The sequence below is a fragment of the Phycodurus eques genome, chromosome 3 (genome assembly GCF_024500275.1).
Source record: "Phycodurus eques isolate BA_2022a chromosome 3, UOR_Pequ_1.1, whole genome shotgun sequence".
Lineage (NCBI taxonomy): Eukaryota > Metazoa > Chordata > Actinopteri > Syngnathiformes > Syngnathidae > Phycodurus > Phycodurus eques.
Genome location: NC_084527.1, coordinates 26892231 through 26909241, shown reverse-complemented (window position 1 = coordinate 26909241; position 17011 = coordinate 26892231). Strand labels below are relative to the sequence as shown.

Sequence of the window (17011 nt, the reverse complement as noted above, 5' to 3'; positions counted from 1 at the left end):
CTTTAAGATGATGATTTTGTTTTTAGCATGTTAGCAATCTGAAACCACAACATTCCCATGTCTTCCATATATCCTGTTTTCTTGAGGCTTAAGGAACCCACAATGGCTTGTGTTTCTGTACGCTTGAGTTTTTAACTTAGCATATGGTTTATACGTTGTTTTTGCGACCCTCAGACAATCAAGAAGGGAGCGACTGGCGTGATGAGGATGACAGACTGCCTGGCCACGAAAATCTTACAGAAAAAGACATTGAGCTCTTCAGACACATCCAGGAGCTTGCATTACAGGTATCCAGTTGATGAGCCAAAATATGAAATGTAGAATGATTTTCGAGATGGGATAAGTGGAGACGAGACAAAGCATATGATGAGAGCATCAACAGAGGAACATACGCTTTGTTCTTTCTGGGGTAACGCGTATAGTCAAGAGATATTACATCTGGGTTAGGGATAGTTATGGACTATTGGAGCAGATTTTATTTAGTAATGAAAAGATAAAAATGGCAGGATTATCAGCGGACAGGATATAAAGACTACGAAAAATATATTTGTAGTAGTAATGGTAGTGGTGGTGTCCTTGACAAGTTAAATGCGTAATGTACATCGATGACAGTGAGTCTTGTTGTCCAGCATCAATTAAAGGACTGCCTTTAAACTTCTCATTGGTGTCAGATTTAAAATTGTAGTTATTCATTATTGCCTCCATTTATGTGTATTTTGTGTACACACAGCACCGTGTTCACTCGACATTCAGTGCTGGGTATAACCTTCCCATTTTTATGTCTTTCCTCTACCTTGGTTACCCCCAACAGAAAGTCGGAGTTACAGGTCCACCGGACCCTCAAATGCGATGTCCATCAGTCATTGAATTTGGAAAGTATGACATCCAGACGTGGTACTCTTCTCCCTACCCGCAGGAGTACAGCAGGTGCGCAAAATATTCATATTTTTTAAAAAAACAAGTGTTGTTTTTGTTGGAATTTTCAGTTTTCTTTTGATGCTGACATGCATCTGGGCCCAAATGAAATTCGGTCTTGAGTTTAAGCAAGAGTTTAACTGAGGGATGTGTTGGAGCTATAGAAATTCTCATTCTACCTGCAGGTAGTTATTTTCTCAATTTACTTGATTTGTGGGAACTGTTCCGCTAAACTGCACTATCCACCTCAGCACTGTTCTGTGTATGACTACCCTCCTGCCTCTTGCTTTTATTTTTTCAAGGTCCTCTATGTGTAAGTAATGAAACCAAGTACCTTTTGAACCTTGAACTGTCTAATATTTCCTCTCTCCTTTTTTGATTGAACTCTGCCAATAAATTCTTGAATGCAGTATTGTTTTATTTTCAGCAGGATTGCAAAGTAACGCAGGGCTCGACCATAATAGTTGGATATGAAACCCTTTTTTCATTGTGCGCGATTTCAAGATTGCATGTGGTCGCACTTTCGCAAGCACATGTTTTAATTCCCTTGACACAGTCTCACTATATAAAGACATGGTGGTTGAAAGTCGCCGTCTTTTTTACTGCTTTAGTCAATCTCTTCCACGCTCTCCTTTGTGAAGATAGTGCCGTCTCGTTATTATGAACGGCGAGCATGCGCGCACGTAAAACACTACCTGTACATTTACGTTTTATTTTTATTTCATGGTATTTACCTGTAGATGTGTTTAACAACTCAGGACAGAGCACCTGTTTTTTGAACCCACTCACTTTTCAAGTGAGCAAAAGTATTGGAAAATGTGACTGATGGGTGTTTCTAGTTGCTCAGATGTTGCCTTTTCAGAATGATTGTTTAAACATTAGTGCTCGTTTTTGGTTTGGGGTTCACCTGTGAAAACTGCATTTGCTGTTAAGCAAACATGGAGACCACAGAGCTGTCTATGGGAGAAAAGCAAACCATTTTGAAGCTGAGAGAAGAGGGAAAATCGATCAGAGCTATTGCACAAACATTGGGCATAGCCAATACAACAATTTGGAATGTCCTGAAAAAGAGAAACTATTGGTGGACTGAGCAACAGACATCAAACTGGTCGGCCAAGTGTATCAACAGCAGTTGATGACAGAAAGATTGCTAGAGCTGTGAATGGTAAATAGACTACACTTATATAGCACTTTATCTACACTATCACAGTGCCCAACACGCTTTACAAAGCGTCACATTCACCCATTCATGCACACATACATACACTAATGAGCTGCTGCTGCCATTTAAACCGCTGCCAGGCCCACTGGGAGCAAATTAGGGTTCAGTGTCTTGCCCAAGGGCACTTCGACATGCGGACAGTCACAGCCAGGATTCAAACCAGCTACCCTTCGGACAACCCAGTCTACCTACTCAGCCACAGCTGCCCAGAAGAAGCTTTGTATGAAGAAACACACAAAAACAACAGTCTGTGACATCACTGCCAGCCTCCACAGGGCAAGGGTGAAGATATCACAATCCACTGTTCGAAGAAGACTTTGAGAGAAGAAATATCCAGGCCATACCACAAGATGCAAACCACTCATCAGCTAAAAGAATCGGAAGACCAGAATGGATATTGCAAAGAAGTACAGAGATGAGCCACAAAAGTTCTGGAGCAAAATTTTATGGACTGATGAGACCAAGATTAGCCTCTATCATAGTGATGGAAAGGCCAAACTATAGGGAAAGAAAGGATCTGCTTATGATCCTTTGAAACACATAAGCTCACCTGTGAAGCATAGTGGAGGTAATGTCATGGCTTGGGCTCGCATGGCTGCTTCTGGAACTGGTTCACTAGTCTTTATTGATGTAACTCATGATGGTAGCAGCAGAATGAATTCTGAAGTCTACAAAACCATTTTGTCCGGCAATTTACAGAATAATGCATCCATGGGAGAAGCATCATCATGCAACAAGACAATGACCCAAAACACACTGCCAACACAAAAAAGGACTTCATCAGGGGGGGAAAAAGTGGAAGGTCTTAAGGCTTCTTTATACTCGCGCGGACAGTGACCGCGCTGACGTCACTACGGTTATCCCGCACGCAATTTGCCTTTATACTCGAGCGCAACCCACGCGCTGTTTTAAAACTGTGCTGCAGTTCTCCTCCAAGTCGGGGGTGTCGCTACAGCTGGTATTGGCTAGGACGCCACAGGGTGGAGTTTCCTCTGCATTTTTTGGGCCATTTCCGGTAGCTGTTTTTCCTGTCCTTTCCGTAACAAGGAACAAAGCAACAACAATGGCGACAGAGTCTGCTAGAACAAATGGACCTAGATGACCAGATGATACTTTTAATTATGCTGCAAAATCCATCGAGAAGGCGGCGGCGTAGGTGCTATGTGGAACCGGGAGGAACGCCGATTACATCATCACAGCATGTGACTAAAATGGACCAATCACGAGAGATGATCTCCGCAGCATTCTTAGCGCAGCAACTATTTTTGCCGTGTGCATGTCAAGCAACGCAGAGGGGCCACGGAGGCCAATTCGTCAGTCACGTGATGCAATGCGGGCGTTGTCGGCCGCGCGAGCCCGGGAGTATAACGAGACCTTTAGACTGGCTACAAATCCATTTTGTCTGCAAATTTACAGAAAAATGCTTCCAAACTAATCGGGAGAAGCTTTAACCATACAAGACAATGACCCAAAACACACTGCCAACACAACAAAGGACTTCATCAGGGGGAAAAAGTGGAAGGTCTTAGACTGGCCAAGTCAGTCACCGGACCTTAACCCAATAGAGCATGCGTTTTACCTCCTGAAGAGGAGACTGAAGCGAGAAACCCCCTGAAACAAACAAGAATTGAAAGAGGCTGTAGTAAAAGCCTGGAAAAGCATTTCAAATGAAGAATGCAACAGTTTGGTGAAGTCAGTGGGTCGCAGGCTGGATGGAGTTATGGCAAATAAGGGTTAAGCCAACAAATATTAAATGTTATTCACTTTAAGTTAATGTCTGTTGCAATACTTTTGCTGACTTGAAAAGTGGGTGGCTTCAAACTTGTCCTAAGTTGTTTAACACATCTAGATGTAAATACCATGAAATAAAAGCTGGAATTCTGAAACGTTGTCCCATATTCATCTTTTGATCTGAAACCCAAATGTCTTCAGTATACAACAAAAACAAAGGAATTGACCTTGCCTTGCAATACCTTTGGAGAGGACTATATATATTTCGCGCACACACATTATGCATGGTGATGCTGTACCTTCCCCAAAAAGGGTGCGACCAACTCATGTGCTGGTCTGACCAACTGAAAAAGGCAACCAGTGCAAAACTATATATATAATGTAATGCTAATGTTTTTAAAATATTGTTGAGAATTTAAAAAATGCATGTACCCTTTTTAATCATATTCCACCTTAAATTTATTTTTTTAGACTACCCAAACTCTACTTGTGTGAATTCTGCTTGCGCTACATGAAGAGCCGTAGCATCCTCTACCAGCACATGAAGAAATGCAACTGGTTTCATCCTCCAGCTAATGAGATTTACAGGAAAGATGACGTCTCTGTGTTTGAGGTAAACACTGATACTGAAAGATAGTCTGAATAATAGCACCGGAATTAATGTTCAGTCAGCAGAGTAAAGGATGAGGGATGACCCTGTTATAGAGAGATACACCACTATCATTGTTATTAGGTCTTGTTTTTTCTGTTTTCTCTCTCCCTGTCTTGCTTTAGATAATTGTCTGCCCAAATCGATTCCAAATGACCAGCAATTAACTCTTGGCTGATTAATCAATCTTTAGAACATCACTGCTATATCATTTGCAGCAAGACAAAGGCATTAGTGCAACATAAAATGTCATGGCTACTTATATGGTTACGTAATTAATTCAAAATTCATTTTAGCATCAATATTCTAGTTAATGCAGAAGAATGTATGTATATTCATTTACGTTTGACTAACATTGATTAAAAAAAATTATACCAATGCTATGTTCTTTTGCAAATATGTTCTTTTAGGATTTATTAAGTTGTCACATAATATACAGTATACGCGACAAATAGTATATACTTTTACAATACACTGATTACACCTAATATTTATTTCTCATTATTTTTTGCTGTTAAGGAAATTTTGCAAACCACATCTACCAACCACAACCTTTCTTTCAGTTCATTCACAATGAAGGATAAAAAGTCAACCTAATCTGTCATTTTGTTTCATTCCTCCATCTCTTGATATAATTATTTCCTGATAGCAACGCCACCCTTCAATTACCATAATTTCTCATGTATAATGCACATTCCCCCCCAAACAATTTCCAATAGTGCGCATGATACATTGGTATAGGGGAAAATGTTTGTTTTTATGTGCCCTGCGATTGGCTGGTGAGCAGTTCAGGGTGGACCCTGCCTCTCGCACAAAGATACCTGGGATAGGCTCCAGCACGCCCGCGACCCTAGTGAGGAGGAGCAGTACAGAAAATGGATGGATGGGTGAAAAAAAAACTTTTACATTTTCCAAATGTGTGCCGCCATCTAGAGGTTATGAAAAAGCGCCCCTCCAAGGACCACAAAAAGGGTGGGTACTCTGAACTGCTGTTTGGTGAATCGGCACAAACAACAGTCATGACCCATCCCACCACCCGAAGGCAGAGGGAGGCTACCCTCTTGTCCACCGGGGTGAACCTCAATGTACAGGCGCCGAACCAGGGGGCAATATGTATACCCCCACACCTGCTCGGCGCCTCTCACCGTGGGCAACTCCAGAGTGGAAGACAGTCCTACCCCTCTCGAGAGGACTGGTACCAGATCCCAAGCTGTGTGTGGAGGCAAGCCAGACTATATCTAGTCGGAACTTCTCGACCTCACACACCAGCTCGGGCTCCTTCCATGCCAGAGAGGTGACGTTCCACGTCCCTAGAGAAATCTTCTGCAGCCGGGGATCGGATCACCAAGGTCCCTGCCTTTGGTCACTGACCAGCTCACAATGCAGCCGACCCCTATGGCTCCTCCCCAAGGTGGTGAGCCCATGGGAAGGGGGACCTACGTTTCCCTTTCGGACTGTGCCCGGCCGGGCTCCATAGGTGCAGGCCTGGCCACCAGGCGCGCACCTCCAGGCCTGGCTCCACACGGGTCACCGGGCTCCACGGCCCTGGTGACCCGTGTCCGGGCAAGGGAAAACTGAGTCCATTTTTTTGTTGTCATCATAAGGGGTATTTTGTACAACAACTATCATTAATTTATTTTTGGTTATGTTTTCTTTAATGGTAATGCTTTTCTGAAATGCTTAACAATTTCATTTGAATCCCATCAAAATATAATTAAATGTTTCACCTGGTCCTTCATGTTTTCTTTTAAGAATCTTACCCATCTTGCAAATTCCGCCTGGGTAAGCAAACATATGAGCACAACTGTGTTTTTTCATTTAGTAAATAAAATTCGGGCTGTGAATTTCAAAATAAGAGCAAGTAAATAGAAAGTAGTACGTGTTCAAATAAAGTGCTTCAGAATAATTCTTTGAAAAAACTAACAAAATACAGATAATACTTCGTTCTGATCATATGGATAGAAGCAAAATTATGCATTGTAAAAATGAATTATACATGGGTAGAAGGGTTTTCAAGAATTTTGAGATCAACTTTGGGAGTGCGTATTACACATGAGAAATTATGGTATTTCATACTATCAAACCAGCATGTGACTTTTCTGCAGAAGAGTGTTCATTGGCTGAAAAGGCAACAAGGAGGAAATCTTCCATTTTGTTGCACTCATGTTCTCTCATTAATCGTTTTGAAAGGTCGATGGAAATGTGAGCACAATCTACTGCCAGAATCTGTGCCTGCTGGCCAAGCTTTTCCTCGACCACAAGACCCTCTACTACGATGTGGAGCCCTTCCTTTTCTATGTCCTCACGCAGAATGACAGCAAAGGTTGCCACCTTGTTGGATACTTTTCCAAGGTAAAACAATCCTTTCAATAGAACATAATTATGTTGTTGTCATACATTTGATAAGACTTACATTCCACACCACCACAATACCATCAACCTTCACTGTTTTTACAACTACCATATATTTTTGTAGAAAATCATACATACCAGCGATACATGTGTACACTCTGAAGACACTATATTAATAAAAATTGCATCGTGGCTTCATTTTTTGCCGCACTCCCCTGTTGCCCTTGAGTTGTTCGTTGCAGGTGCATCTATTTAAATGCCAGTACTCTGCCAAAACAACATTTAGTGAGTTTACACATTAACATCTAAACCCAGCTGTCCCCACTCATGCCTGCACCATAAAGTGGCCATTATTATTCTCTAATTGTGGAATATGTCTGTCTTTTCAGGAGAAACACTGCCAACAAAAATACAACGTATCATGCATCATGATTCTTCCACAGTACCAGCGAAAGGGCTACGGGCGCTTTCTCATTGATTTCAGTAATAATGTTTCCTTGTTGCACATAAACAACACACACAGCTGTGATTGGCCGTATTGACACGAAATTGTGACAGAGAAACTAACAGTTACTCTTTTTCTAATGCTCCATGTTTTTTCTGCATCTGTACTGTCTCCTTGCAGGCTATTTACTTTCTAAGCGTGAGGGCCAGCCTGGATCACCAGAGAAGCCTCTTTCAGATCTGGGTCGGCTGTCCTACATGGCCTATTGGCGCAGTGAGGTCCTAGAGTGCCTCCATAGGTTCCGTGACCGGCAGATCACAATTAGACAGCTCAGCAAACTGACCGGGATTTGCCCTCAGGATATCACGACAACCCTGCACAGCCTCAATATGCTTGAGCAACGAGGAGACAGGTCAGAGCACAAAATAACAAAAGTGGATAGACACACTACATGTTGTAGCCTCATATCATATGGGAATGATATTCAGGACTTTAGACAAACTGTTTCACTTTTTTTCTTGGGTGCACCTGCATAAAAGTTAGGTGCACAGAATTTTCAACTGCATCACATTCAACATAGTAGTTTTACCGGTTCACCTAAACAAATAATAGCCACCTATCTTTTTAGCCAGTATTGACTGGTAAATGATTATCTAATAAGCTGGTCAACAAAGTTCTTTATTTGAAGCACAATTCCACAAGACGGGTAACTTACTGAAAAGTTGGTTATGACTTTGGGATGAATCAGGCCTAAATTTAATTCTTCACAAAGAAGTTACCAATCGTTCTTTTCATCTTATCATCCGTGGCTATTTCTACTCTAAATATGATGGGCCTAGGCCACTAACTTAGGCCTCTCACTATAACACATTTGTTTTTTTTTGGAATGGTATATTTTCCCAGAAATTATCAAAATAAATGATAGTGGTGTGGTTTTTTTAATGCGGCTGATACAATATTATAGCATAATAATTCAACTATATCCTTTTCATGGGCAATTAACTTTTAATTCTCAAGAATATTGAACATTGACATTGATTTGTCGAACAATAAATAAAATATCATGGATAAAAAATATAAATAAAACAGACTCAGGCTCTCTTCACAAAAATTGCCCTGAAACAAATATTAAACATTGGGCAAAGAGGTATAGTCATTAATTCTGAAGAGGCAATATACTGCCAATCAAGTTTCCAGTTAGTTCAGAAAAAAATGCAAAGTAATGTCATTAACGACAGCACAACAAGTAGATCAAAGCCGCCCGTTTTGCATCAAGATTTGCACTGCCTATCAAAAGTCTACAGCATTTCTTTAAACACTGCTCCCTCAACATGTTGAATGGCTGCATCTCTTAAAGTGACCAGCGCTATACTGTACATGTGAGCTTGCGCCATATACGCTGTCATGTTTATATTTGCATTGTTGGACGAAAGCTTCCTTGCAAGCTGCCCTTCCCCCCCAATCAAAAGGAAAGAGGGTCGGATGGTTGCGTTTTAAATGGATTTTAGGTGGTTGTGTTGCCAGTTTTTGTTGCGACTTCATACAAATTCGACATACCAGCTCATTAGTGTTAGCGGGGTGGCTGCGTTCATCAGGCTTAAAACCAAAATGTTCCCACACAGTTGCGGTAACATTAGGCTTTGGAACTAATTGAATGAATTTATGCTGCTCAACTTTCTGTAATTGTATAGCTACAGCTTTCGGAAAACTTAGCTTCAAGTATGAAGCAGCTATCTCTGTGCGCCTGCATTTCAAACACACGCACGCACACACATGGCCACGCCCTTCACTCTCTGATTAGTTCAGAGACCACAATGGGTTTGTGTGTCTGCTTTTTTTGTTTTTTTCTTTTTCTCCCCTTCTTCCTCAAATGGCTAGGTGTACAGGTGTGTGCTCTTATTTTTAGGTGCACCATTGGGGCACATTCAGAGCCAAATTGGTTTCACTCTAGAGCCCTGATATTCTCTTTAATATTGTGAGGCAGTCTCAATTTCTTACTTATAGCCAAACATAAGTTAAATGTAATAAACGTTTATATATTATCATATTAGAGCGTTCTTCTTTGAGATGGCAGTGACCAACACGCCTACATCCCCAAAATAGTATTTACTTACCTAGGCTGATATTTTTTACAATTTAAATTTTCCATAAATTAGCAAATTTACAGGAATCATGCAATACGACACAGGAATAATGCAATATGACTACTACTCAGAGAAAATAACCAGTGGGAAAAAGTTAGGTTGCAGGGTTACTACAGAGATTGCATTGGAAGGTTCTAACATGGTGGAGTTACTGAACTGTCATTTACATTAAGATTGAACATCAGTGCAGGATTGTAATGATGTTTGCCTTGTCAGGATGGTCCTGGTGCGACGAGAGAAGCTGATAGATAACCACATGGCTCGTCTCAAAGCCCGACCACGACAGCTAGAGGTTGACCCAGAGTGTCTCCGCTGGACTCCTGTCATTGTAACTAATACCGTTGTTTCTGATGAGGATGATGATGAAGAGGATGATCAAGAACCAGTGGAGGATGACCACAAGGAGGTAAACAAATAAGCTATCTCACAATTTCCATGTACTCTTAGAGAACCAGCCTTGATATTTGTTGCTTCTTATTTTTAAATAGATCAACCCAAGTCACAAGCTCCCATTGATGTCTTGGCACATGCGTCAAGCAAAGAAGAGGGAAGAAGAAGATGAGGAGGAGGAGGAGGAGGAAAGAAAGGGCTTCCTTGGGTTTCCTGTCAGCCAAAGTTCTCCAACATCACCGCCAGTACGTTGTCCACTTGCCCCACAGCCACCACGTCCACCTCTGCCAGCAAATGGTGAACGCAGACCCCGGGGTCGCCCACCCAAAAACTGGCCTTGGGGTAAAGGGGTTAAGGATAGCCAGCGAGTTGGACGACCACCTAAGATCCGTCCAATGGAGGAGGAAGGCGAGGATGATGAAAGGACAGATGGAGGAAAAATTGGTTCTGCAACCAGCCACTCCTCCTTATTCTCAATAGAGAGAAAAGCAGAGTCAGCAAGCTTTTGCACAGTAGGCATGGCCCGGCACTCCACTATAACTCCCACCCGAAGAGGACGCCCTCCAAGGAAAAAGAGAGGTCCAAAACCCAGACAGGGGGATGACCCGAATGAGGAGCAAGGACAACTTCCCGGAGTTTCCAGGCTGAATGATTCTCCTCCCGTCAGGAAGAGCGGCTTCAGTGATAGTAGCGAAGAGGAAGAAGAGGATGACGATGACGATGATGAGGAAAGCAGGGCATGCTCTCCACCCATACTCACAAAGCCAGCTATGGGACTCAAATGCAAGGTAAAAAGAAAAATGCTCTTATTTATTTTTAGTAAAAAATATGTATAGCAATTTAGTTAGACAATATTTGAAGAACGAAAGCATAAACTTGTGAGAACTTAAGCTCAATTTCCTTTCTGCTTTGCCCAGAAGCCGTTGCGAAAGCGTCGTTTTCGCCAGCGCAGCCACCCACACAGCAGCGTAGTGACAGAGACAATTTCTGAGACCACAGAGGTTTTGGACGAACCCTTTGTAGACTCTGACTCAGAGCGGCCCATGCCCAGACTGGAGGAGGAGACACCCCTGGGTCACCCCTTGCGCCGCTATCCTCCAGTCCGCTCTGCACTTCGGTTGTCAGACCCCGCTCCCAAAAGGGGACGACACTGCAACCTCTCCGATTCAGAGGATGATGGTGGGTGAAAGGGACCGTCTTGATGCCCCAATAACTGTGGTTATACCTGGGTATCTATATTGCTTTATGTCACACCTGTTTCTTTATCTCCTTTTAGAGCTAACTGCTTTGCTGCATCCTATGGCTGCATTGCCATCAAGTTCCTTGGCTAATCAAGCTGCCAATCCCGAGGTCCCAGTTAAGAAGAAGAAAGGCTGGCCTAAAGGAAAGAGCCGTAAACCACTCCACTGGAAGAAACGGGGACCTGGAAGACCACCTGGAAGTGGAGCAAACCAGCGAGCTGCTGCAGAAAGGCAGGCAAGCGGGGATCCTACACCTCCCAAAATTAAGATGAAGCCTGGACGGAAGCCCCGAAGCTGGTATCTCCAACGTGCTCAAGAGGAAGCAGAGAGACAGGAGCAGGAGAGACAAAGACTGTTAGGGGAGCAGTTAGACAAAGATCCTCAGCCATTTTCAACAGATCGAAACAGCAAGCGTGCTTCAAGAGCCATCTCGGATAACAAAGGAAAATACTCAGACGAAGATGATTACCTCCCTATGCCTGTGGAGCAGAAGGTCCCAAAAAGGAGAGGGAGACCACCTAGGAACCCAACCCTCCGTCAAGCACCCCCGCCTGCTCCAAGACCACCTCTCAACTCTGAACCAGAGGCAGAAGAAGAAGAAGAAGAGGAGGAGGAGGAGGAAGAAGAGAGAACTTGGGAGGAGAACAAATCAAGCAGACCACTTTCCCGCCCCATTTTGTCTGCTCCGTCCTCCTCATCCAACCCAGGGCCGAGGGCTCCACAGTTCCGCCCTCAGGATGTTGATATTGGTGAAAGAGCAGAAAATTATGAGGAAGACGAAAGGGAAGAAGTGGAATTTGAGAGCCAGGGCCATGGCAATCTTAATATGTCGAGGCGAGCAGCAGCTACACCAGGTTCAGGAAGCCGGCGTAGTGAGGACCATGATGCAGATGATGAAGGTGACGGACACTTAGAAGAGAAGAGCAACAGCAGCAACAACATCAGTAAGAAAAGAAAAAGTCAGGCGTCCGAAGATGAGGAGGATGAAGAGGAGGAGGAAGAGCCTGCTTCCCATGCAAGCTCCCCTCCAGTCAAAGAAGAACCACAAGGCGGAGAGGCTTTTTTAGACTTGGAGAACAGCGTGGCCCGGGACTATGTCAGCAAGCAGGAGGAGGAAGAAGAAGAGGAGGAGGAGGAGGAGGAGGAGCCTGAAGAGCAGGTGCAGGAGCCAAAGTGTCGGCCCTCCTCCGCTGATCCACAGCAGGAGGATAGGCGCCGTAGAGAGCAAGAGGAGTCTGCTGCAGCCGCTGCAGCTGTGGAAACTGTTACGGCCATGTCTGTTCCCTCAGAACCCATGGAGCTGCAACCTTTGCAGACGGAGGACAAAGATGTTGCACTGTTAATAGAACCCCAACACACACACTCCCACCCTCATCAGCACTCTGACTTCAAAGAGGAGCTGGGTCACCATCATTCACATCATCCCCATCACCACTCCAATGAACTAGACTTGGAGACGGTCCAGGCAGTACAGTCTCTGACACAGGGGGAAGCCCAGGATGAAGAGACTGAGCCTCACCACGGGGCTTACCAGGACTGTGAAGAGACACTTGCTGCCTGTCGGACACTACAGAGTTACAGCCACACAGGGGACACCGAGGAGGAGGCCCTGGCATTAGTAGAGGACTGTGGGGCCTCCCAACATAGCAGCCCCCTGCCCAATCCTCAAATGGCCCCACTGCCCAGTCAGTCTGTGCGTTCAGTGAACAGTCCAGGGCTGCCCCCGGCCATCATGGACACAGCGACAGGAGGGCAGAGGGGTGGGACTCCTGGCCCCACTGGAACAGGTGGTGGCAGTGGAGGTGGGTACACACAGATCACCCCAGAACATCCCAGTTCTCTGTCTGCACCCTCCCAGCAGAACATGGAGACATCTCCTATGATGGATGTCCCATCTGTGTCAGACCACTCACAGCAGGTGGTTGACAGTGGCTTCAGTGACCTGGGCAGTATAGAAAGCACTACAGAGAACTATGACAACCCCAGCAGCTATGACTCTACCATGGGTGGAGGAAGCAATGGAACGGGGAATGGAGGTGGAATGTCTGTGGCAGGTGCTTCTTCAGCTTCCTCATCCGTCACCTCTTCTTCTAGCTCGGCCACCCCATCCTCCTCACAGTCCAACAGCTGCTCCTTTGTGCCAACCCCCAGCCTAACATCTTCCACAGGGACTGGAGGAACCCAGCACGGATTAGGAAACTGTAGCCTCATCCAGCAAACTGGACCCGGTCCCAACAGTGGTCCCGGAGCCAGCAATGTTGGCAATTCTGTCCCCCAACCCCCACCTCCTCCTCATCCATCTAACACCCCTAGCTGTGGCATTAAGTCTCCCCAGAGTTGTGGTGTGATTGAGAGGCCTCCCAGCACCAATCAGCAACAGCCACAGCCATCCCAAAAGAAGGTTCCACAGCAGCCTCCTCAGCAGCAGCAGACCCCCAACTCTCAGCCTCCACCCTCAGCCCCACCTCCTCCGCAGCAACAACAGCAGCCCTTATCCCAGTGTAGCATGGGAAATGGCTTTGCCTCCACTCCCATGATTATGGAGATTCCTGAGAGTGGGGGCGGGGGAGGTGGTCGTACCCTCTATGAGCGTATGGGTCAGGACTTTGGCACAGGGGGGTACCCCCAACCCTCTGCAACCTTCAGCCTGGCCAAACTCCAGCAGCTCACAAACACCATTATGGATCCACATGCCATGCCCTACTCTCACTCAGCCGCCGTCACGTCTTACGCCACCAGTGTTTCACTCTCTAACCCAGGACTGGCGCCCTCTGCCCATGCGCCCCTCTCCCAGGGTCAGCCCGCAATGACCCCACCCCCTAACCTAGCCTCTGGCTCCATGAACTTGGGCTCCCTGCAGCTGCAATGCAACATGCCCACTACCAACATCAGTCTGGGTCCCCCGCCCCACACACAGCGACTGCAGGGCCAAATGGCAACTGTCAAAGGCCATATTTCCATTCGGTCCAAAGCCACTCAGCAGCTGGCACCAGCCCCGCACCAGCAGCAGCTCTATGGACGCAGCTCTGGGGCTGTGGCCATGCAAGGCACACCTCGCACGTTGGCTGTTCAACGGGGCATGATGCCAAACCTCATGCCAACGGCACCATACAATTCCATGAACATGACACCACTCAATCCCATGTCAGCTGGCTACCGAATGCCCCAACCAATGATGAACAGTGGTTACCATGGTAATCCTCCGTACATGAATCAGCCAGCTCAGTATCCCATGCAAATGCAAATGGGAATGATGGGCGGGCAGGGTTACCCCCAGCAGCCTATGCAGCCAAATCACCATGGCAACATGATGTACACAGGCCCCTCCCATCACAGCTATGCTGGTGTCCCAAAACAGTCGCCCTACATGAGCAGATGAAGACATGGGTCCAAGGCTGATACTTGCTGTACTTTAAATGTGCATCAGTCGTGTTCACACTCTGCAGTGCTGTGGAAGGCACCAAGAGAACAAGTGAATGGAAATCGAGGGTTTCCTGTTTTTCTGTGTAATCATTTTGTCCAATTCTCATAAGATAGGCAGGGTGTGTGCATGGACCAGGCCAGGCCTACGCTGTCCCTGCAAACTGGCCCAAATGTCTACTCTTCCTCTTGATGAGCAAGAGGAGAAAGAGGATGGTGAGGAAGATGCACAGAAAAAGACAATACAGGATTAATTCTGATCTTGCTTTGTCAGATTGCAAATGCAAAAGACAGTTATCTGATTATTAAACCATGCACACAATCTTTTGACATAGGAAGCCTTACCTTAAAAAAGAGACATAGTAGATGGATTCTTGTTTTGTTAAACATAATGTTGAACTTTATTTTTGTTTTTGTTTGGGAATATCTGTGTGCAGTCTGGCCTCTTATATGCTTCAGTCTTTATATTTGTGGCATTCTGAAATGGTGGCACACCCTTTGGGTTCTCACAAAAACCCCAACATCTCCAAGGCCAGCCCGGCCAGCGTGTGTTCGAGGTGTTTATTCATGTTTCTGTCTTCCTGGATGGACGACATCATACCAAAAACACTGCAAAGACAGAGGGGACAACAAATGTTTTTTTGTTTTTTTTTTAAAATCCAATAGTAGCATTATGTTCCAGTTTTCTGCCACTTTGACAAGTTCAGATGTAAATATTCTGGTACCTCCCATTTTCAAGCAACACATGCATAGAGGCATACTGGCTAGCTCTTGCATATGACTAGCACAGGAATGTACCACTTTCAGCTATTCTTGTCCACACTCCACTGACAGTCAGTATACAATGTCAATTTTTGGAGGTTAAAGAATTCAGAACAAACAGCGAGATTTTCATTTAGCTGCTTTAAGGAAATTCGGTTAACAATTAGCTGACTTCCACTCAAGTGTTAAAAGACCCAAAGAGGTCGAGGTGTCTGCTTATGAAATGTCTTCTGTTAAACTTGTATTTTTTTTTTATATATATGCATTTTATTTTCTCTCACTCTGTTTGCTAGAGATACTGCGGTAGACAGTTAGCCTTTATGAAAGGTTTACCTAAACACCTGGTGTAGTGCATGGCTTGGACCACAGTTAGAGGCACACGTATTAAAGCAGGGTCAGAGCTTTGTTGGTTATGGCGTTTAAATAGCGCAGGTGGAACGGTTCACCTTGTTGCTGCTCCATGTACCAGTATTCAAAGTCAAAAGAGGGGTTTTCATTTTCTTACAGACCTGACATTGCATACTTTTTGTGTCTATTGTTCTGTTCTGAACTTTGTTTTCTTTCTGAATTTTATCAGACTGGGCAGCTTTATATTATGACCTAAGCTGACTCGTTTTGACTAAAAAGAACCTGTGTAGTTTTTTGTTTTTTGTTTTTTTTCTATAATATAAAAGGAAATTCTGATATTGATTGGTACTGTCAATTTTGTTGTACACTTCTGTTTCTGGACAAAAACACATTTTTAACTCACCTCTTGGGTAATTACTATTAAATTCAAAATAATAATAAAAAAAAAAAAAGTTCTACTCACTTTTAGTGACTATAAGATGCCTTTAACCTTTCCATTCCATCTCATGTCTAGAGTTTTTCTATCTTTGTGTAGTATATTAATGCTATTTTAAACAAAATGACTACAAATATCTAAAGGTCACTTGGCATTTTTTTTTACTTGTGTGTGTATAGGATGACTTCCTTACATTAAAGAGGCATGTAAAAATAAGCTCCGTATATTTCTGTCTGTTTATATCGCTTCCCTTTTTGTATCCTTTGGAATTGTACATGTTTCGTTGTATGCTAAGAGAGAGTGCAAAATAGAGTGTTTGGCTGAGTGCAGAGTGCTGTACTGTGCTCAGTGACCTCAACTCTCTTCTCTCTCCTTGTATGTATTTCCATTTATCCGCCCCCACCCCCTTTCTTAGCAAGTACTTTCAAAGAACTCTGTACATTTTAACATAAAATGAAAATAAATTATGTTGAGCCATTCATGTTTCTCTTGATTTTATTTTATTTTTTTCAGTTAGATTTAGTTTTTTCCGGGTTCATGGCTGCGTCATTGAGATTTACTACGAAGGGATATTTGTTTCATACTACAAGTATTTATTGGGTAAACAGCCACAGTCAACAGCCATGGCGTCTTGTTGCCAATAAATGAAGCATCTAATCAGATATCTACAGGTGTTGACACTCCAGACAGAAAGAAAAGGGGAAAAAAACAGATGAAATGTAAAGTTAGAAACGTGCGAGGGATACAACTTTGAGTGCAAGAGAAAAAGCAAATAAAGCCTCAAACATTTATTGCATTTTTGTTTGACAGTAATTGTTTAACAATTTCTCTAGAATATGGTAGACTTGACCACCACAAAATGAAATCTAACACTGGAAACAAAATGTCAGCCCTGCTTTCTTTTGGGCCAATCAAGTATATTTACTGACGTACACTGAAACGTTGCGTGCTTATAA

The 17011-nt window shown here is 44.0% G+C and overlaps 1 protein-coding gene across 2 annotated transcripts in view; it reads left to right on the top strand.

Moving 5' to 3' along the window:
• kat6a (K(lysine) acetyltransferase 6A) overlaps window positions 1-16525 on the top strand; it is a 49898-nt gene extending 33373 nt beyond the window's left edge. The window contains exons 8-17 of one of the 2 annotated variants that reach the window (XM_061672952.1): window positions 175-287; window positions 812-927; window positions 4340-4481; window positions 6708-6869; window positions 7259-7352; window positions 7495-7726; window positions 9675-9864; window positions 9947-10636; window positions 10769-11027; window positions 11125-16525. In XM_061672952.1, coding sequence (XP_061528936.1) covers window positions 175-287; window positions 812-927; window positions 4340-4481; window positions 6708-6869; window positions 7259-7352; window positions 7495-7726; window positions 9675-9864; window positions 9947-10636; window positions 10769-11027; window positions 11125-14468 — 5342 coding nt within the window. In that variant the 3' untranslated portion in view covers window positions 14469-16525. Of the gene's footprint in view, window positions 1-174; window positions 288-811; window positions 928-4339; window positions 4482-6707; window positions 6870-7258; window positions 7353-7494; window positions 7727-9674; window positions 9865-9946; window positions 10637-10765; window positions 11028-11124 lie in introns of both variants that reach the window. The other variant, XM_061672951.1, reaches the window with a different exon arrangement.
• The last annotated feature ends 486 nt before the right edge of the window (window positions 16526-17011 follow it).